We start from the raw sequence: 23,506 nt of genomic DNA on the forward strand, positions 1-23,506 counted from the left end.
AGGGCAAAGCACGATTGACGAGATAATTGACTTCACAAGAGGACTGTGAAAGAGCAGGCCAAATTCAGCTCTAACTTAAGTATTCCCATCTCTGCTTATGTCTGAAATAATCTGATCTAGTCCATCTGCTGTCGAAGAGGAGCGGTGGCATGACAGCAGAGCTCTTTTGTGAGCACTTTGTTCTCTGCCTGCCCAATATTCCCCTCCTTAGAGCTTCGGTGTGCACTGCTGAAAAAAGGCAACCTTGTGGCTAGAGCCTGAAGTGTAGTTTGTGATGCCCTGCATTGGATTCTTGCCCCATGCAGGGATCTCTTGGCTACGGCTGTGTTACTGGAAGTCTGTCTCTCACCATCCTTCCATAGAACCAATTGCCTCTGTGGGCTTCTGCAGCCCATCTGTGGCTCTTTGCTGCTTGTGTGGCCCCGGGGGGCCTGGTAGTGCCTTAGGTGGTGAGTGTGCTTGCCTTACGCGGTACTGGCCTCACTGCTCCCGACTTGCTCTCACCCCAGCACGGGAGTGTGGTCTTCAGAGCGCCTGGGAAATGTCCTTTGAGGGTGGCAAGACTCTGGAATAAATTGTCCGGAGAAGTTGTCAATGCCCCCTCACTGGAGGTGTTAAGGGCCAGCTTAGATGAGGCCTTGAGTAACCTGATCTAGTTGAGAGGCGTCCCTGCCCATGGCAGGGAGGTTGGATTAGATGATCTCTAAGGTCCCTTCCAGCACAGGCCATTCTATGATTCTACAGTACAATGCCTCTGTGAAGGGTGTCGCACAAGGTCTTCAAGGGAGAGGCTTAGCATACTCTCATCCGCAGTTTTGTTGTCTTGGTGATGAGAAGTGTTCAGGTACTCCAGGCAGTGTCTCTCCAGATATATGCTTTTATTGGCATCATTGGATATCTTACAGCTATGAGAAATGTGGTAGCAGAGTAATCCAGTGTGTACGTGCAGTAAAATGTGTAATAACTAAACTCAAAAAGTATAATGCTCTTCTAGGTTAGATTTTTCTGAAAATAAAATTGTCAAATATACCACTGGCCAAAATATATCGAAAAGTCTTTTTGAACTTTGGAGGGGGAAACAGGTGTGCCATTGATCAGGAGGTCCGAGAGGAGTTGGTTAATGTGCATCAAAAGGGGTCAGAGTAGTTTTGTGTCTTTCTAGCACAGAGGTGTATGTTTTCACATCTAAAATTGGAGCTAGCTTTTGAAAATCTTCTGTGAAGATATTTATGTTATTGGTGGTTTGGCTGAAGCATGTTTTGGTCAATTAAATTGAGTTATTTTGTGTCACCCTAATTGTAAGTTAGACAGGTGGTTTGTGCATGAAACATTTAATTTTCTCAGGGCTCTGTCTGACTTCAGATGATGCTATAGATACTATCCTGTACAAAGATAGGAGGTGATGTAAGGGAAAATGATGGATGCACTGATGGGGAACTGAAGGGCGACATCTCAGATCTGAGTGGACTGAGGTGCCATGAGGATGAGTAAGAAAAAAATCTGCGAGAGTGATGAAATCCCATTTTGTTAACCACCACTCCAGCCTGGAATTCACTCTTACCTTTTGATATTAAGCAACACCAATATTTGTTGTCATGACTACTTAGTAAGTCTGCATTGTTAGGAAGGTACTAAAAGTATTTTTTCTCATTTGTGCAGCAGTTGTCAATAAAAGTCATTACAGGTATACTTTGTCCTCATAAGTAGAAAGCAACTGTTATTTTAAATTATTTTTTTTATGTGTAATAGCTAATGGTTTCATTAATAGATAGCTTTTTACAGATTGACCTGATTCTCTTCCACACTTACTAACATTTATATCACTTTTAATCAGAAATAAATACACAACTGTGATTGGAATGGTGTATGTGTACTACAGAAAGAACTCTTCAGTCACACCAGTGTGTGTGCGTGTATGTGTTTGGATTAGGGTTGGGGTTTTTTGTCTCTTCTTGCTGAATTTGCTGGCAGCTAGTCTCTGGGAAGGAAAATATAATTACAATGGAAAAGCATTTTATGTTTTTCTTTTCTCTGGATTATGCTAGAAATACGAAACTATAGTAGAGATTTTATGGAATTGTTAACAGACAAACCAAAGAAGAGAATAAATTGATGGAACAGAGTGCACGGGGGAAAGATGGTGAAGTTGAAAAAGAAAAGTTGAGGAAATGGCCTCTTTTCTGTGGTCTTAAAAATCACCCAATAAAACACTGTTTTATTGTATAGATGCACTGATCATTTCTAGTTTTAATTGTTGCACCATATACACTTTTCTGGCGATTTTATGAGTATATTCTCTAAGGTGGCTCATGAATATCACTTTCGCAGTCCATTTGTTTAGATTCTGCAGTGTGCTTGAATGGAAGCCGACCACCTCTGTAAAGGATGTGGATTGCCGAAATCTATCACTTAAGACCAGTAATTCCCAGCAACGTATGAAAAAGCGGTGTATTTCATCGCCAGGCTCATTATAGTGGGCAGTCTCTGGTTTTAAACCTAGATTTTCTTTTCCCACAAAGGCCTCCAAAGAGCGCTGTTATTGATCCCAGCATGTTACCACTGTTACGTATGGTGATTTATGAGGTGCAAGTCTGAAGCTATCTATTTTGTGCTCTTAAATATATTTCCATGTTATCCTGCTCCTCTAACCTGCACTGTCTGCTCGTTCATAGTCTTTTTGAACTGCACGGATGAGGCACCCTGCCCTGCTCCTCACACCTAAAGATCAACTAGAGCCAGGAAAGCACCTTATGAATCCTTCTAGCTTGTTGTTGACCTCAGATAGCAAACACCAGAAACTGTTGTGAAAGCCTTCCCATCATACTTCATTGGATATAAAAGGAAATGAACAACTCAGACTACTGACTCATTCTTTAAAATCCATCCTTCTCTAAGCCAAGTGGCAATGTTCTCCGGTTAATCAAGGAGAGATCTACTTTGACACGCGATCCTTTTCCTGTCAAAGAGCATTTTGCTTCTCATGTCGCTTTTGCGACATCTGATCCCTTTGAATAAGGAAGGCTGTTACTGGCTATGGTGTAGAGTTGTCAGAGCATCCAAACAAGGCTTTCATAAAAGCAAGGAACTAGTAGGTTCAAGAGAGTGCCAAAAAGGAGAGATTGAAAAGCGGTTTAGCAATAGCAGCAGCATTCTAGGTCAAAGGGGCTTTGCAGAGGTCAGAGAGGCTTTTTCAGTCATTGAAGAAAGTATTGTGGGAAAGAAAAGGGGATAGTAAAGTCCAGAATGTTAATTTTCCCCGTCTAAAAATCTGTATTGCGTTTGTTCAGAAATTTTTCTTTGCTATTTGACAGGTGGTAAAAATAAAGGTCTTAAATGGGAGAGGGAAACAAACATTTACTTGAAGTGGTGGTTTCCTCTGAGTCTTTGAAGAGCCAGCAGGCAGACTGACCTAGTGTTATTTTGAGAGAGAGGCTTCACAATAATTTTCAGCATAAGTTTGAAAGGAAAATCAAACACTGATGCACAGACCTTCACTGTCACTTGTAAATGGAAAAAACAGTGGAGGGACTGGAATACTCTAGTTCTTGCTCCCTGGCGTGATCCTATCTTGTATTGCTTTTGGTGTAGGAAACACTATTGCCAAAAAAGCTTTTGTACAAGTTGCAATACATTTGTGTTTTGATACCAACTAACAGCAAACAGGTTTCACCTCAAGGGAAGTGCTTAACTACCTTAAACTCATAAGGCAGGTTAAATGAGTCCACATTGTATTTATTTTTCAACTGTAGGAGAGCAGATTTCAGTAGTTAATTGTAATTAGCTTGGGGATCGATCGTAGAAGTGCTGAAGATTCACAGGATGTGTCTAGTAATATTCCATTTGTACCTTTCTGATGAGGTCTGGTGAGACATGTTCTTGGTGAGTCTTTAAATTTTTGTTATTGGCCAGCATGTAAAGGAAGGATTTACTTCTGTTTGCATGTTTTGTGCACTAAGAGTGACTGCAATTAAAGAACCTGTTGGAAAACATGAGCATGAGGCATAAGACTAGGAAGGAGACTGGAAAAAAATCTCATTATGTGAGAACTGGGTGTCACATGCAGGACTCTGCGAGTCAGCAACGTGCCCTTACAGTGATGAAGCACTAACCACAGACTGGGTTGCACTAGCAAGAGCACAGCCAGCAGATTGAGGGAAATGATTGCTCCCCTTTATTTGGTTGCCATGAAGCCACGTTTTTTGTGCACTGTACAAAAATGGAATCAGTTCTGAGTTCTGTGGAATGAAGATACTGACAAACTAGAGCAGAGGCAGCGGAATCTGGCAGAAAACATTAAAGATGTATGTGGAGGTGCTGAGGCCACTGGCTTGTCCAGCCTGCAGAAGGGAAGAGTAAGGAGAATTTGAACGCTGTCTTGCATCTGAAAGAAAAGAAAGAGCAAGCCAGACTCTTCTCTGAGATGTACTGCAAAAGTATAAGACAGCAACAGTGACAAGTTGCAGCTGGAAAATTTTTGACTTGGCATTAAAAAAGTGTTCTTTATGAGTAGAAACATTAAATACTGCCCAGAGAATGAGTCTTGATTTCCCAGAGAGACCATGGAGTCTCCATGCTTCGAGAGCTTCTCAAGGTCCTGAGCAACCTCCTCCAAAGTGGCAGTTAGCCTTGCTTTGAGGAGGACATTGAACTAGGTGACCTTCAGAGGTTCTTTCCAGATTAAATTTTTCTGTGATTCTGTGATGTAAATGAGCTGACAATAAGCTGCCCTGCATCCTCATTTTGGAGGAGAGATGGAGCTGCAGAGCATGGTTCCTTAGCTCAGCATTACCTGGCCTCACCTTCAGTTTCTTTAAGGCAATTACAGGAATTGGGAGAGAAGCGATGCCTTGGAACTCAATCTGTTCCCCCACTCTATCGTTAATGAATAGCATTAGCATGTGGGTCATTTATTTTCTGGTTTTTACAATTTTTTTTTTTTTAAAAAAAAAGAAAGCATGGAAGTCCACTCATTCTGTCTTATGTTTTAACTGCTCCCTGAATGGTTTCTAACACCTCTCTCTACATACAAGCTTTTGACCAATGAGCAAAATGAATAAAATGTAACTTTAACACATTGCACATGTGTGAAAACTCTTAAATCAATCCTGTGTTGTCCATTTTCATAATCTCTGCTAGTTATTGCCGTAATAAATGTTTTATTTTTCCATTTCTTCCACTGGACTCCTAAGTGTATAAAAATGTACACTTTTCTTAATGTTGTTCTTTTGTGGTGGTCTAACTTTTTTGCCAATAGAAATAATTAGAGCAGTGTTTCTTTCTCTTCCTAAAAGTTTTAAGTACTGTCAGTGAAATAATTATGTCGTAATTTGGGGATCATTATAAGAATTAATATTCTTTCACATCATGAAGTTTGTAATATTTTTTTTACAACTTTGTTGTAATAGACTATGTGAACTACAGCAAAGCAATTTTAGCCCATGAAAAGAAAGCTTTATGGCAATGCAACAAGTGATGGAAGAAATTGGAAATAATTACCAACCTCTTAGCCAGAACTCAGACGATTTAGAGGAACTACATCTCTAAAACCATTACGAAGTTCAGATTATTCACCATGGAGGGGTTAAATCAACTGTCACCTCTTTAAAAATCCTTTTGGATATACTGTTTCTGTCTTTATTGAATATGACAGTAAACCACCAGCGGTGCTGTAAAACCAGAAGGTCACAGCACTTAGCGAAGAGTTGCCGTCTGACAGGACTTAAACCCTGTGCCCATTGGACTTGGAGCGGTGGCTTTGATGACTGATTTTGTAAGACTGGGTAGGATATGCATCTTTTGACCACCTATGTCTGATTCAAGTCTGGTTCAAAGTCAAGGGTGGTTATTTTCATAGTAGTAATCAAAATGAGTATTTTATCCATGGTAGTCTTCACCTTTGGAGTTAAATCTTAGTTTCTGAAAGCACTGGTTGGCATTTAAACTAGGTGAGGTTTATCTGTCTCCCCATCACTGGCATTCTGTAGGAGTAGTGTGTACATATATGCGATATCAAACTGCACCAGTGCAGATATGACTCTTGTAAACTCGGAGTTCACTGTTTTCCTAATTACTTACAGCCCATTGAGATTAAAGCGACAAGATCTCTTTTGTGTTAAACAAGAAGCTCACATTCTTTACTGATGAGCTAGTCTCCTCTTTTCCTCTTTATGATCACGGGCAACATTCTTGCAAACAGACGTTGGAGTCCTGTCCGTCTGTCTGTCCTCCCCCCCTCTTCACCCCCCCAAGAAAGCCTTTTTAACTTGTGGTTGACCTAATTGTGCAGCGACTGCACTGCTGCTGCTAGGCAGGGGAGATCCCTGGTATGGCGCTCACTTGGGCTTTGCACACTCTGCAACCTGGAGCAGGACGTAGGTAAGCGTCAATGCAGGGAGGGCTTTGAGGGACACTCTCCAACTTCACTTGGGGGTGAGACATCCCACAGAGATTTCAGTATGGCTTGGAGACCGCACGGCAAGTTCTGCACCCCTTTCAGTATCACACCCTGCCTGAAGCCAGTGAACGGTGTGATGTGTTCCTGAAAAAAAGGTCTTGGCATTGTTACGTATCTGGAAATGCAGACAGTTTTCTGAGGTACAGCAGTGTTTCAGTCGTATAATATCTGTAGCAGTTACTATTTGTGTGTCCAGTCCTCAAATACTGGCTGAATGTTCTGTCTTAAAGTGGATGTGTCTACGTGAGGTCTCGAAGATCAGAGCCCATACTGAAATCTCTATAGTGTCATGACAGAGAACAGAGAAACAAATGTGAAGATTTTACGTATTCAACCAACAAATAACCTCAGTAGCTGCCGCTGCTGCGGTCACATTGTGCTTAGTGTGTAGTGGTTTTCTGCATGTATATTCCCTCTGAGAAAAAGTGTGCAAAAATCACAAGGCAGAATCATATATTCTGCTGTGCCTTACCCACTTCTCTGTGTAGAATTAGAAAGTTTTAAAAGGTATTTCCTGACTCCCGGAATCAAGACGGCTCAGTAAGGTTGAGGTAGGTTTTTTTCATGTCATGTATCATTGCCCAGGAATGCCGATCCATCTTCAGTTTGCACCAGTGGACACTTAATCAAGCGTGTAGAAGGAAGAATAGATTCTTACTTAATCCATCTAAGGATGGCTCAACTTTAAAACAGGGGTGTTGTAGTGCTGCTCATAGCTGAAACAAGGTTGTTAACATGACACAGAACTGTAGCAGTTATGTTTTATGTGTGTGCTTTCATGTTCAGACACGTAGTAGTGGCAATCAAAACAGTGTGCCTCAGCCAGCAAACTCTGTTCAGTGCCGTGTGTTAACCGTGTTAAAAATTAGTGGATATTCTCCATGAAGATAAAAGATCAGGGAAGCACTTTGAAAAACTGAAAAGCTTTAGGAAAGGGGGACATTTTGGTTTTGCGTGAGCGTATGATATTTAATCGTTGAATAGGAAGATACCTTTCTGTAGTTCTGTGCTTCGGGATGAAACTGCCATTGAAGGAGGAGGTTCTTACACTGGACTGATGATTCACCTGCTGAAATCCAGATGTAACAGGTGGGGCTTGGTTTGCATGTGGACCCTGATAATAAGAGAACTGGCTTTTGTTTTGTTTCTCACTGTCTGGGAAAGAGCGGGCTGGGGAATGGCCTGCCATAGAGCAGCTTACCGAATCACATCAGAGACTCAAGTGTTGTTACTGCTAAGTCCCTCAGCCGAAAGATGCAGGAGATAGTTACAGGCAGGCAAGAAGAGGATGATGAAATGAGAGAGGAAGCTGGGAGGAAAAGTCTGCCATGCTCATGTCAGGAACTGGAAGTAGGTACTTTGTTTTGAGTTACTGTAGGGTGGAGGTCATTTATGACATCCTGGTGACAACAGATGTGGCCTATGTTACATAGAGATCTCTTCACATCAAGGTATACTGCATTGTGCATTACTTCAGAAACTTCCAATATGCTTCCCCTCTTCAACTTCCACTCCTTAAATTTATTTCTTTGCTATCCTACCTTGTTCCAGTTTTATTATATTGTAACTTTTACTAATGCTTTTGTGGTGTATTATTACTTGGGTTTTTTTTTTGTTTGAAAGCCAAACAGGCCATACACTTTTACCTGTTTTTTTACTGTCAATTCTTGTGGGATTTTATTATTTTGTGTTGCGTAATCATAGAATCATCATAGAATGGCCTAGGCTGGAAGGGACCTTAGAGATCATTTAATCCAACCTTCCTGTCATGGGCAGGGACGCCTCTCAACTAGATCAGGCAACACACTCCTTGATGTTGATATTTTCCTAACTATAGTTCTGTCATGAGTGTACTCTATTCCATTCAGTGAGACATACTTATTTCCTGTAATTGCCATTTTTAGATGGAACGATATCTTGGATTAAATCTGGAACCTAGAGCTAATGTTATAGAAAATAAGGTCAAATAAATCAAGTGACATTACTTCCAAAGTCACAATAGTGTCTTTGGATCATCTTCCATCATTAATATCGATGCTTGACAGCACTTAAAACTTAAATCATGATTTGTAACCCTCTGAATTTTATTGCTTCTGCTGTCAGAAATCAATTTCAGTACTTAATGGCATCCTGTAACCTCAGTCAAGGAGAATGTTGCTGTGATTTTTTTTTGAGTTTTACTCAAAGCTTCATTGCTAAGCAACAGACTTACAAAATTATTTCTATCCCATTTTTTACAAAATTTTTTTCAGTTCTCTGTATTAAATAAAATACTTTTGTATATACAGCATAATACAGAAGTATTTCTCTCCATTGATCATTTTCATTGAGCTGCAGCTTTGTATATCCTTCAAAAAATTGTAGATCCTGACCCTAAAAAACAGTGAAGTGTTTGTTTAGTCTTAGTCGTGCTTATAGACCTGGGACATCTCATATAATTAACATCCACCACAAGTGTCTTCCTTTTGCTTACTGAGGTTGAAGAAGATGATGGAGCACGCTTGTAATTGCAAATTAAACATTTAGATTAGTCCTTATTGGTTCCTTATGATCAAAAGAAGTGTGTTTGGGCTTGATTCTGTCTTTAGTCATTCAATAATTTCAGTCATTGAAATTATGGATGTTGTTGGGAGTTCCTCTTTAATGGCCTAATTGCAGGATGGAGTCTAGAGTTGCGTTTTTTTAAGGAAAATAATAACAAAATTGTATTTTTCACCAAAAAAACCCCTCAGATAAATGAAAAATCAAGTAGCCCATAGGAGACAAACTAAAACAGAGTACAAAAAACTGTACTGTGTCTAATCTTCTCTCAAAATTTACAACTTTTAATAGAATTAAACATTCAAAGGGCATATCCCTTGATCTCTATAAATTACTAAATATTGGAAAGGTTCTGCTTTATGCATAGTATGTCTGCTTTTCTGTACACTTACTAGTACATTTTGTATGCTTTGAAGAAGAGACAATTGTTGCTCTCCCACTCAATGCCTAAGAAATAGAAAAGACAGTGTCCGTGATGGGAAATGCAGCCCAGTTTAACCTGTGAATAGACTTCTTATTGGAAATGTCATGATCTGTTTGGCAGCATGGAAGAGGAATAATGAGATTATGTTGTCAGAAGCAGTAACAGGGGAGGTTTCTTGCACCACATCATTTAAACTTTAGCCTAAATTCCCAGGAAACTGTCTCTGTAAAGTTATTTCTTCATAGACATAAGGAAATGAATTTGCTCTGAAAGTTAGAAAATCCAAACTCTCAGGACAGACATAGCAAACCACCTTGCTAAAAGCAAGAAGGAAAAAAAATTGTCACTTTTCAAATCGTCTTTATCCTATATACAAATACTGAGTCTCATCCCACTATTTCTAATGTATTTCATGTGGTTTTTTCCAACTCTTTGTGTTTGATTTAGGTACTGATAGCTTTCAGCTAACTTTCCTTGCTGTGTTTCATTTAGAGAGCCTGCTGCCTGCACGTGATAACATTTATGTAGCAGATGATGCGGTTCTGGAGCTATCAGAGGTGGAAGAAACAGCATCGGAAAGCAGCTGTTTTGCATCTGAGGACACCACGGAAGACTCGGGTGTTGTGAGCTCCCCATCTGACATTGTATCTTTGGATTCCCAAAACGACAGTATGAAGTTGAGAGACATCAAGCTGGTCAATGGCTACGTGGACTCTGTTGAGATGGATGTGTTGTGTGGCACAGGGACGTGCCCGGTAAAGAATGCCTACTGTGATGGCGTGGGATCTGACAGTGCTCCACAGAGGTAAAAAATTCATTTGCATCCAGATCTTGGAAAATATCTTGCATAAAAAAACATTTAAGAAAACCAATTTCTACTTTCTTTTGCTCTTTCATAAAGCAGTACCAATGCCAAGTGACTCCTCCCAGTGAAAAGCTTGCTGCCAAATCCCCTGCAGTGACATGCTTGTAGCAACAGGCAAAGGTCACTTTTCTGTTTGAACTTGTAGTTACATTTCTTACAAAAGACCGCTGCCCTCCGGAGTTGATTTCTGTAAGAAGTCTGAAATAGTTTTGTTATGGTTTGTAGTTCCGATAGCACACGAAGTGCTTAAAAGGTTTTTGCTATGTATTGATCTAGAAAAATGACATGCAGGTCATGGAAAATTCATAAAATGGAAAAATTCAAGCCACTGAAAGCCAGGTGGAAAAGGATTGTATTCAGTGAATTTCGGGGATTGGCGTGTGGGTGTGTGCATACATATATATGTTCACCTAACACTAACCTCCGCTGGTGTTATGTGTTGGAGGCCGGTTCAGCATATTTCTTTTTTTTTTCTTTTTCTTTTTTTTTGGCATAAACAAACATTTTCCTGCAGTTTGTGCAAGAAAATATGAGAACCTGGAATTTAACTGGTAACTGCCTTCAAGCACAAGTGACTCTGACACTGTGTGTTTGCCAAAACTCACATAGTTGGTGGCAAGGCTGCAAAAGGAACCCAAAATTTATAGGACTTCACAAATACAAACTGGCCAAATAGGAAGCTGTGCCTCCAGCAAGGAGGGTGGCCTGGTAATACTGACAGGGATCCGCTCTGTGTGATGCTGCAGAGTCATGGGACAGGGGCCAGAAATTCCTCTGAATTCTCAATTGACACAAAGTCTGTGCTTTCTGGTCTCTCTCCATTCAGCTGCTAATCTGTAGCCCCTTCATAGGAGAATGTATCATGACCTAGTTATTTCCTTCCACGCATTTCTGAGGGAGAACTTCATCTTGGATCATAGAGTGGGCGATAAATTAGGGATAAATTAGGCCAAAGTCAGTATTTAACCTATGGGAATGATCTCAGGGCTTTTCTTTATCCATCAATATCAATGCAGACAAGGTCAAGCCTCACTTAGGTACTTGCTCAACAATACATTTTTCTTGGGATTTGTCCTTTTATAGTTTCTTAGGTCCTGATGCAGTTGCTACTTGGAGGATTAGATAGGCTAGTATAGTAACTGCGATTAACATTCCAGATCTGGTCCAAAGAAAGCAACCCATTAATTTCAGTAGACTTAGATCGGCCCTTGTAAGATAACTAAGCAATCCCAACTTTCCTCAAAATGCAGAATCTAAACTGGTTAGGAAAACACACATGCACGTTAACTGGAGGGGAAGAAGTTACTGTAATATTGAGCATAGACATCAAAGCAAATCCCTGTAAGAACGATACTAATCAGCAAAAAGTATTTTGTGTTTTTTTCTGAGGTTTGTAGTCAAATAGAAGATTGAACACAGGTTATTAAGTGACACACTGCCTCTTGGAAGTCAATATTCTCTCCATCTTTCGCTTCAGCCAGAGATATATATTCTGTACGTTGCATTGTGATTTACCTTTGCCACACAAACACACAAAATTTTTAGTTGTTGGGAAGAGTCTTGGGCCCCCAGTTCTAGAGAGCAATTGGCAGACTGGAGAGAGTCCAGAGGAGATCCACGGAAAGGGCTGGGGCACTGGAGCACGCGTAGTATGAGGGGGAGAGGAGGCAGCTGGGTTGTTCACCTTGCCTAAGCAATGTGAGTAAAGCGACCTGATTGCAGTCTTTCCCTGAACAGAAGAGGGACTATGAGGATCCTCAGGGATACACAGTGAAAGGACAAGAGACAAGTGTCACCAGGTGCTGTACAGGAAATAAAAATTGAGTATAAGGAAGAAATTCCTCAAAATGGGAGCAGTGAAGCAGGAAAAGAGGTTGCCTGGAGATGTCGAGGAATCTCCATGCCTGGAGGTTCTCAGAACTCAGCCAGGCAAAGCCTTGGGCAGCCTAGTTTGGCTTTGGAATTAGCCCTGCTTTGAGATTTGGCTAGGCTTCCAGCTCAATCTGTTCTGTGATTTTATAATACTAAATATTCAGTATTTTTCCAATAGATCCATAATTTTGAAGAGAGTGGTTTTAGACTGAGGTAGGAGGCAGTTGTTGTTTGGGAAGAATGGTTATTTTTCATAAATACTATGTATTTTTTAGGTTCTAGTACAGCAAAATTGCTTCAGATCAACTTCAGGATATAGCAGAAACTTAGATTTGTGATTTATTTTAATCTTATGTCAGCAACTACTTAGATTGCCACAGGAGTAATGCTGATAGTAGCATCTTTTAGACTTTTATGCTCTGAATGTGCCATTAATATTTGGAGGTGAATCCAATTCCACTCCTAACCTGTGTTTGTAAACAGACTAGCTTTGAAAATTGTGCTCGTCTAAATCCTTTTGAGGTCAACTTGCTAATTTTTCAAAAGCCACTTCCTAAGTGTAGAGGGAAGGAAAAAATAAGGAGGTTTTTTTTAAACCTATTTGTATGAAGTTCTTGTTTTCATGGGTTGTAAATTGGTTTGGAGTACAATTTTGAGTACAGCCAAATTGGAGAAAATCAGTTTCATCTTCCACTGTCAGAACAGCTGCTGCTACACTAATAAAATCTGTTGGGAGCTCTGAGATTGTATGTAGTTCTTGTGATGAACAGGCTACTTTCATGGCTAAAACAGCTTCCTAAATTCCCAGACAAGTGAAAGTGCAGTTAATGGGAATAACTGATACCAAGCTATGCAGAGTTTTAGATATATTTCATAAGCTACAGAACTTAAAATTTTACATGGAATCTATTCATTCCTTTCTATCTTCTTCTAGTCCATGTACCAAGATCTAACTCAATTCGAAAAGGAGGATAAGAACAAAACAATAGGGACAATTTGTTGCTACTGTAAAGTAGCAGTGGTTAGCAGCAGTGAATCAGAGTCTTCCTTGAGTCTGAGTTCCACTGAAGCCAAAAATTTTATTTGGCAACTAACATGGCCTGGGCTTGGGAAAAAAAGTTATTAAGAATAATGGAAATATTTAGCCTGTCATTCTGAATTGTAAAGCCAATTGAAGCTTGGGCTTTTCACCCAGTGAGTAACAAATTCCTAAGAATTTATGATGCTGTATACTAAAATAATTTTGTACTCAGTGGGCTGTGAAAAGTACCCTTAAAGTGGAAGTGAATTGTATTTGGAGAGTCAAGAGCTATAATGAAAATCCAAGTGGTGTTTTGCACATATGCTATGAACAACTGCAATGAAGAGCAGAACCAATCCCACAGGTTTGGTTTGGTCCAGGGGCTTAGCCTGCGCTCCAGGAGATCAAGAGTATTTTGCCATGTTGCTTTGGTTAATTGTATGTTTAGTTTTAAATTCATTTTTCTTAAAGTTTCTGGGATTGTGTACTGGGTGGTCTGGGTGGCCTCTGTGTAGCTGAAATGCCTGATAGTAGTAGAATATGACAGCAGAGTCTGCACTTCATCTGCTGCTGAAGTCAAGGAAATTCGTGAGCGTTTAAGGATACAGCCTTCAACATGCAATAGATTTGTCAGCACATAGCAAGCTAATAGTATGGCTGGGTCAGAAATGGCACATACCACAGGCTTTGCACATGCAGACGTGACGACCACAGCAGAGCTCACAGCTCGTTCAGTTCCCAGAGCACAGATACAGAAATTTCAAAAAGAAGGTCCCCAGATTCCAAGGTTTCCGATCTGGGGTTGTTCCTCCATGGTTTTGTTTTCCAGCGCATGTGAGCAACTTAAAAGTGCCCTTTGCTTTGTTTTGTTTTGGGATTCTGGTTCAAGCAATCTTAATCCAAAGAAACGTATTAGTTGGTGTGTAGAATATTGAATCAAATGTTGAAACACTCTAGTTCTACCCTTGGCTCCGCCTCTAACTTGTTAAATCGTCATTGTCTTTCCACCTCTGATATCCCCTTCAGTCACTGACGGTTTTTTTATGGTAAAAACCATAACCCAGCTGTCATATCTCACGATGGATTTGTACAGTGCCAGGTGGAGCAGAATCCAGACCTCAGCTGGCGGTGCCAAGGCCTAACGCCATATAAATAATTGACTGCGTGCAATGTTTGACTGCGAATGTTTTAATATTAACTGCTGACTCTGAACACTGTGCTGCGTAGTTCTCTTTCTTCATATCCTTCCTTACGGTTGATTTCTTTCTGTTATGTATCTGTTCACCAAATTTTAATATATAGTGTTAAATGAGTAACAAGAAAACCACAGAGAAGCTGAAATGTTGCTTATGTAGCAGTAAGTACATCTCATGATCTCACAGTGTTGCAACTCTGTCCTCCCATACCCCCTCCTTTCCCATCCCTTGTGTGGCATCATCACGCAAGCTCCTAGGGGCAGGGATCAGACAATTTTATATGCCTATAAAGCATCATGCACTCTTACTGTCTGGAGCTTTATAAATAATTACACATTAAAAATTATGTTAAAATAATATTATTAGGGATGCTAGGTCACATGCTCAAAGTTAGGTAACATTAATATTAAGGCTGTCTGTGTAACTGTAGATTCCCCCCTTTAACCTTAATTCCTCCCCCTCTTTTTGTGCAGTATGATAAAGTCTCTAGTTAAAGTGATCATACTCTGTTTTGTTTTGTTTCAGAGCTCAGTTAATAAAGCAGGTAGACCACTGTTCACTCTCAGTTCAGATTCTCTTCTGGGGACTACTTAATTTCCTCTTGCTCTTTTTATTTTGTATCCATGTACCCTGCAGACTTTAATTCATTTCTCTGCGTAGTACTTGCATCAGATGAGAAGGTGGCATTATCCTATTTTCAAGAAGGAGAGCCGCTGCACAGAGAGTCAAAGCACACTGGTGACCACACAGGACTCCTTTTTTTTTCAGAGGACTGAGCATTAAGTAACATTTCATTTATCAGAATGCAGCTCTCCTTTTCCTCCAAACTCTGTTCTTGGAAGACATTTAACCATTTGGGCTGAAATCAAATAATAAAATGATCATGGGCATGATACAAATTGTCACATTTGGACTGCCTTCTAGCAAAGATGTGTAATTTCTCAAAGTTGTAAGCAATTGAAATCAGAGTTTTAAAAGGAACCTTAGGGGTGAGTGGTTTCACCAGTCTCTCTCAGAACAGGAAAAACACTTTAAAATATAAACATTTTTTTTAATTTCGAAAAGGTTTTAAATGTATTAAGATATTTTTAAAATAGAAGTATTTGAAAATATAAATTGGCACTTATAAAGCTAAATAAATACAGACTACAGTCTGGTCTGGAGCAAAAAGATAAAATACCTTCCAAAGGTCTGAAAGGGATTTTCCCCTCCCTTGAGTTTCTGTTTCAGTAGCCATGAGAGAAGAATATTTTTTCACGTACAGCTAGTGGAGGGCATAGGGTGGGGGTGGGGGAACCCTTCTGAGATCGGTTCATGCTGTGGGTCTGGAGAGGGATAATCTCATTTCCTCCCTTTCTCTTGGAAGAATTTGTTACCTTCGGCTCTGGTTGGGGTAGCTGAAGCTACTGACAGGAGAAGAGCACTCTTGCTTACCGATGTGAGGAATAACTTACTGTTTGCGAAGAAACTGTTAGAGAATTTTGACAACTTGGTTTAAAACAAAAGCTGGAAAGGATAGGGGTGGGGGAGCTTGTTCTGCTTAATTTTTAGCCTATTCAAATTCAAATGTTACAAGGTTTTGTATTCCACTTAGGAAGGACAGGAGGGAAAGAGAAGTCAGTAACTGGAGTGAATTCAGCAGTGAAGCTGGTCAGAGGAAGAAAAAATATAATAGTGAGTGGCAGAATACAGTCAGGAATGAAAAAGAAACACTGTAATGAAAAGCAACAGTGTATGTATGTATTATATATACCTCTGTGCACAAACATGTTCCATATAATTACATGTCACTTGTAACTATCTCTGAGAAATACAGGAAAGATTTATTTTGTTATTTCCCTAAAGGATAGTTTTTATTTCGGATGGGTAGGTATGTGTTTTTATTCTTTAGAGAAGACAAATGTAGTTTTAAGGGGGAGGAAGGTAGAGAAAGAGTTAAAGTGACAGGGAGAACTTCGGGGATGAAAAATTACTTAATTAAGACCCAGATGTCTGACAGATTTGCAAGCCTCTGCATCTTACATAGTTTAGCTAATTTCTTTCCTTATCTCTGGCTTTCCCTTTCCCCTTGTTTCAGAAAACTCTTTAAATTTGGATACTCTTACGCACTGTTTTGCTGACAGATCTTCACGGAGAGAAGATAGTAGTGGTATTATGGTGAAGTAGTAATACTCACAGTCCTTATAGAGCAAGAATCCAGATTAACTTTTCTGTTAAGCTTAACCACTGGAAAAATGCCGTGTACTTCGTTGCTCTAGAGTATTTTGCACGTTGGGAAGCAGCTTGGGTTGCTAACAGTGTAGTGCTGGCTTCCAGGAGAGAAAGGCTTTGGTGCTTGATCTGTCTCTTATTTTGCTGTGTAAACCAAGAGAAGTTATTTGACCTCACTGTGCCATCTTGTAACTTGCAGTGTTATATTACACAGGTGATGTGGCAGTATTAAGATTTAAATCATGCTAGTCCACTTTCCTGACTATTTCTGGCAATGCTGCCTGCCTGTGAGCTTTCCCGTTGAGAAGCTGCTGCCAGAGGCCTGTGCAAGAACAGGGGGATCAGGGCACATTTCCAGCTGTATAGCGGCTACAAGCCGCTGCTTATGCAGCAGGACCCTGTAACCAACATGTGTCGGAGAACTCTGGAAGCTTAAATCACCTTGGTGTGTAACAATCGTACAGATTTCTAGCATTAAAACACAAAATTATGCTAAGCAAAAGCATTTTCATTTGCTTTCTGTTTAGATATTTGGCCAGTAACCAGGGAGGATGACTGTAGAAGGACCATAAACCCAGCTGTTGCTGAAAAATTACTGAAATTTCCTCCTCATCTATATTTGCAAGTTCTTATTTTTAATTGACTGGTGTTAAAAATGAATGCAGTACTGGTCCTGTGTGTTGTAGGATTAGAAAATAGTTTAATTCAATCTCTGATAATTTTTATACAGCAAAGTTATAAATGCAGTCTGAAGACCTTTGTAAGTTTGATGCAGTCCCACAAAACTGTAAACAGAACACAAATCAAAATACTTGAAATGGAAATGATACCTGTGTCTTCCTCTGAAAAAGTATGTGCAGGGTTTTTTTGTTGCTCATTGAAGAACATAAAAAGCAAGGTTATCTGGCATTAAACGTGCTTTTTCATTTTCCTAGTTGCCTGCCACTTTCAGAAATCATGCATCAAAGACAAGTGATGATTTTGCTGTCTAGCCAGTCCAAAGTTGGTTGTTCAGTCCACAGATTCTGCATTTTAACAGTCTTTGGTCATTCGAAGCTTAAAACTTTATGCTCAGGTTCACAGGAGGCAGCAGAAATGCAAAATTTCGCTGGTCAGGTCATAGCTTATGTGCCCAGAAAGTCCAACACCTACACTAGCAGCTCTCCTGCTGCTGTTATATTCCTTCCTTTGAAGGAAATAGAAAATAATCTAGCCTAAGAAATGCAAAGAATGGAAAAATTGTGCCTAATATTTTTGTAAACTATTGATTAATCTGGAAAATAGTTACCTCCCCTTTTGAAGAGTACTTCGGTGCATCACTCACAAAACTAAATATATGAACACCTTGAGTTTACTTAATGCCATCTTTCTGGCCTAGTTGAATAGAAAATTGTATTTAGAAAGCTTCAGTCATGCTGTCTAAAACTTAAAATCATTCAGCATCAGTCTATTCTTTAACCCACTTTGATATATACCCAAGGTAGAAGCATTTCTCTATCCAGCATTTGGTGGATTCATGTTCAGGAGGACAAATCTCGATACGTACAGATGGATTAATATGATTCCCAAACATCAGACTGAGAAGACTGTCAGAGCTGGGAAAAGATGCTCCAAAGCCGAGTCTGGAGCAACCATACCAGCTCTCCATGTCGGTCAGTCCCTGTGAGTTGCCCAAGACACATTTTAGAAGCTGAACTCTCTCGATGTCCATTGAACTGCCTCAAAGCAGTCACTGTGTCCCCATGTGTGCTACTGCACTGTTTGTTGGCAGTGGCTCTCTCTTCTCTCCCCAGCTAGTAACAAGTTCCCAGGGGCTGTGTTCTCAAGACTTTTGATACAGCAAACATAGTGCAAAATGAGTGAGACTTTCAGGTCACGTTCAGTTAACCTGAGAGATGTCTACTGGTGTTTCTTCTTGCCTGCTGCCACTCCTACAGGAAGGACCTGGATCTCCTTATCTTCTCTATTACCAACCCCAGACAGATGTCTTTAATATCCTACAGTATTTCCAATGGCACCAAGGGCCGGAATTTAGATAACTGAATCTCTTCCTCTGTCCTTCATCTACACTTTCTATAGGTTGAAGCTGTGTGTAACAGTTGTGCTGGGAGTTGTGGGCTCTAGCTCTGGTAGAGACCATGAGGAATTCCTGAGAAGTGCTCAAAAAGACAGTTTTATCATTTGCAGACCCCCAGGTAAAGCTTCTCTAACTATAACGAAATGGCAGCTTCTGTCATTGCAAATCCCTCGTCTTACCCCACTGGTTTGAGTTTCTTTTTAATGTAGCATTTCCAGCTAGGTTTATCAGAGAATTTTCTGTCTTTCTTAGACTGTAAACTTTATCATAAATTACCATCTCCCATGGCATTAATTTGATGAAATGCTGCTCTAAGTTTCATTTTGTCTCCAGCCGCACAAGTGACTGCCAAGGAGTAATTATGCATTGTAGCCTGAGCTCAGTGGAACACTAAAGGCTGTAGTTTAGTGGTCACTTTGCTCTGTTCCGTGCTCTTGCACAAATCTCAGCTTATCTACAAAAGTAACAAGTGCACAGGCTTCCAGGAACCCTGCACATCTGCCATTTCGAGCTTGGGCTAAATGCTCACCAGAGCTGTATTTTTAGCACCTCACGTTTTACCAGAAAGGCAGTGTAAAGGTTATCGAGTTCTTCCCTAAGTCAAAAAAAAACATGTGTGAGAAAATACCACTGGTAATGTTTATCCAGAATGTAAAACATGGTATCAGAATAAGTCATATTTTTCTTGGAATCTGGCCAAAACAGAGCTGTCAACAAAAGAAAAGTGTATAGGGTTAGAAGGGAAGAAGGCTATGGAAAAATATATTAAGAGGCCCTTTTGTTTTCCTTTCCCAAATACTTTTGTGAGAAAGAGCCTCCTTAGGCATATTTATAAATCTGGTGAGCTACTGGACACCACCAGACGTTCACCTTGCAGAACACATATCACATTTTAAATTCCTGATGCACAGAAAAGCCGTGTGATTATTTTATACCTTCCAGCTTGCTTTGTAGGTGAGTTTGGAAATGCATTGAACATTAGCTCTTTTAGGAATTCGGAAATGCAAAAGAAAAGATCTGCTTTTCTGAAGCTCTCTCTGTAAGAGCAAATAAGAATCCTTTCATTTTCACTGCATTGTTCACTTCCCTTCAGAAAAAAACCCTATGAATTGTATATTATTATCACAGTTGTCTAGATAAGGAGATCAAAGCAGAGATTGAGAGGCAAATTATGCATAGTCCCTGCATAAGTGCCAAGATCATGAAAGAGACCTCTGCTGACTGTTGTGCCCATCAAGGAGAATATAATTTTGCTATAAGGAGTCATTGAAAGGATTCCCGTTGATGGATGTGAGAAAAGGGCTGGTCAGTGTAATGGATGGAGCCCAGAAAATCTTGTTTAACTCCCAAATATGTTTTCGTAGATAAATTGCCCATAAAAATTCTCAAGTTCCTGTTATTTTCTGGAGAAAGCCCAATGTGGACAACCTTGGTAGTACAGATTTTGGCTATCTTGTAGAATCATCAGGCGATAGAAAGATAGGATCTGGTACCAAAAAGGTGATGAGCTGGCATGGCTTTCATGAAATTAGGTCTCATTCTCTGATGGATAGGGGTTTGCACATTTTTCTTCCAGGGTTTTGGAAAAAACTTCACAGTAGCTTGGAGAAAGAGTATCAACGTGTGTCTGTGATTTGCTTCCAGGTATCTACAACTACCCTGCAAGACCAGCTTTGTAAAGAGAAAAGCGGTATTTGCCTTCCGTGCTGGATAGACCTGTGGCTTAGCTGGTGCGCGGTTTGAATGAATCTCCCATCAAAAATGCTCTCTCTGGGTTTGCAAATAAATTGTTTTGAAGTGCGCTCAGAGGAGAGCAACTATTTTTTTATTAATTTAACCCCCCCCAAAATAATTATATGTTGATTTTGCTAAAACAGTATGAAATTCAGTCAGTTCATTCTTTCTGCTACCTTGAAGCTGAGTTTTGTTTGCCAGTCTTCTCTCCCAGTCTGATTGCTGCAGTAAATTTATGTCAAGTTGCTCAGATGATCAGTCCTATTGATACGTGCAGTCTTACAGCACTAGTTGCCTCCACTGGAGGTTTTGACTGATTTGTGGAACTTTTCTTTTAATCCACTGGGGAGAAAACTGAGTTTACCATGAGTCATGCAGTGTGCTTGCGGAGCCTGAGCATCATCAGTTCACGTGGGCTTGTGGGGATGTTCAGGGCCTCTCAAAGCTCAGGTCAGTGTCAAATGTTGGAAGAAATTGTATTCCAGTTGCAGAGCACTGTGTCTCTTCCTCTGTATTTAAACAACCAGTACAGATTTCTGTCTCTGATTCCAGTTCGGGAAACTACTTAGGTAGCCTCCCTGTCTTGGATTCATCCCATCTGTACAAAGGACTTCCTTGCAAGTTTATTTTGCTGTTTTCATTGATCCCACATCCATGAGCTCAGCTTTGTAAGTGCAAGGCAGTTTAAGTGCGAATAGAGGAATCAGGCTCCAGGACTACTGCAAAAGACATAAAGAAAGGAGACAGGAATGCTACATCAACAAACAAATGAATAAATAAACTAAAATAAAATACTTGATGCTTCAGTATGTGCTTCTGGTATGAGCAAGGGAAAAATGAAGCAATAAAATAGCTCCATTGTTAGACATAATTTAAATCAATGTCAAGAAACATCCTCGAATTTTTGTTATTTTAAAGGGCAGTAGAAAAATGGCATTTTTCAGGTAGCATTTGGTAAACTACCAAAAAAAAATGTCCTTTGGTACTGTATCTATGCTATTAAAGGTTTGATCTTGGAAAGGGCAAATCTGTTTCACCTGACCAGAGTTAGTTTAAGTGGGGCTAGAAATGGAAGATTATTTTTTCAACGGGCTAATCACAAGGTCAAAACTTAGATACAGTGTCACAGATGACGATATCTTAAATTCAGGTGAGGAATAGGTAGCTGGAAAAAATGAATTGCCCAACGTGAAATCCTAGCTTCAGTCATTTAGATCGAAAAGTTCTGATGGTCAGGATTTTTCTTCCTAAGAAAGTCTATTGTGTAACAGGTTGCCATATTTTTATTTTCGTGAGGTTTTTTGTTAGGATTTTTATTACTTTCATCTTTTTCTTTTTTTTTTTTTTCTTTTAATAAGCCAAGACAACACTTGGCACACATTCTGATTTCAGACTTGGTTTAGATCATTGTACAACTTCATTAAAAACCGTGGAGTTATTTTCTGGCAAAATCAGGCCCCTTGATACATTTCGTTAGAAACAGCTCTTAAGGGATTAGCTTCTCTTTCCTCCTCCCCTCCCTCCCCTCAGGATGCAGAGTGATTGTCTAACAGTACCTAGTTGTATTTATTCTTCATTACCGTGCAGTTTTTATTTAATTAAGGTGCAGATATATTGGCACGGTGGCTGCACAGTGTGGCTAGTGGTCTGCTTTAAAATTGTACAAATGCGCAAAGCGTTTGCCTTGGCATACGCTGCTTTTCTGCAGCCCAGCTGAAGGACATACTTCACAAGCCGTTTCTTTGCAACAGGCTTTATTAATTCTAATCTTTTGATCGCCAGCACACTGGGTATGCTCAGGCACTACAGAGATCCTTCCTAGATGGGGATGTGTCGGCGTGTGTCTGTAAGGCTGCGTATTTTTCATACTTTAGGGAATGAGTTTCAGAACCCCAGTGGAACCAAAGGGGCTGAAATGCTGGTGTACTTCAGAGCAACAGTGCAAAGCGAAAAAAGGGCGAGACCCAGCCTTTTTCTCTTCTTTTATTTAGCAGGCAAGATGAAGAAATGGCTTCAGCTAAGCAGGAGAATGAGGATACATTCATTGCTGCACAACTCCAGCAGACTTTGGCCAGCCTGGATGAAGATTTAGAAGGTAGGGAGGTTTGTTACCTCTGAAGTACAAAAGACAGGGGCACAGGCAGGAGTTGCAGAGTCAAACTGTCCTCTGAGACAGCTGCACCTTTCTCACTAAGACCACTGAGATCAGATCTCAGGTCCGAGGCAGAATGTGGTCCACCCAAACTGTCTGCTCTCCCTGCGCTTCTGGGCAGCCACTCTTTCTAGAATCACATTGAATATTTTTCAAGCTGCTTATCGGATCGTCATTGTATTTCAGTGTCTGATGCCAGAAAAAAATGAGCAGCAGTTCATGGACACATATTATGGACCAAATTTGGTATAATTTCATTGACTCCAGTGAAACTCAATCAGTTATGAATTTAGCTCAGAACAATGCCTCTGGTTTGTATTTTATCATAATGGACAAGTGGGTGACGTTTTTGTACCCAGTACCTCTTCTGCAGTAGCAGACATACTTTAAAGCTAAAAATAAAAAAAAACATGAAAAGAAACAGTGGGAAGAGATAAAATGTCATATTGTGCTCCTCTTTTTCCTACTGTGAATAACAGTGCTTCTCCATTAATTATTTGTCACCGAATGATATTAAATTTTTTTAAAAAAAACTTCCCATCTTTATTTCAGTACTTCTGCAGTGGACTTGATTCTGAGTCGATTTCTGTGAGTTCTCTAACACTGCAATTTCTTAGCTTCTGTGTTGTAACCCTTGATTTATACCAGCAAATTTGAAAGGAGAGTTAAGCTTCTTGCACAATGAGGCTTCTGGAGTCACTGCTAATGAAGGGTGAGAAGAATGGAGGAAAAAAAAAACACAAGTACTGTTTCTTTGTTTGCTTGCTCAAGGAAATCCTTCAGCTGGGTTGTTATTACTAACCAGGTCTGGGAAACACAATTTGGAGTTGCTTGCTGTTTCTCAGAAATGTTTCTCCTTTGGAGTCATGTGGTGAAATGTTTATCACTGAGAGAAGTTAGTCAAAGATAAGGTATGAACAATAGATTAAATTCTGCTTTCAGCTGCATTTGTATGTTTC

General features: G+C 40.0%; 1 protein-coding gene across 1 annotated transcript in view; it reads left to right on the forward strand.

The window, feature by feature from the left end:
- COBL (cordon-bleu WH2 repeat protein) overlaps positions 1-23,506 on the forward strand; it is a gene marked incomplete at its 3' end in the record, with an annotated part of 108,931 nt that overhangs the window by 79,937 nt on the left and 5,488 nt on the right. The window contains exons 10-11 of the mRNA XM_009869993.1: positions 9,912-10,224; positions 22,387-22,490. Of these exons, the coding sequence (XP_009868295.1) occupies positions 9,912-10,224; positions 22,387-22,490 (417 nt within the window). The remainder of the gene's footprint in view (positions 1-9,911; positions 10,225-22,386; positions 22,491-23,506) is intronic.

Source organism: Apaloderma vittatum, unplaced genomic scaffold, assembly GCF_000703405.1.
Source record: "Apaloderma vittatum isolate BGI_N311 unplaced genomic scaffold, ASM70340v1 scaffold8325, whole genome shotgun sequence".
NCBI classification, from domain to species: Eukaryota; Metazoa; Chordata; class Aves; order Trogoniformes; family Trogonidae; genus Apaloderma; species Apaloderma vittatum.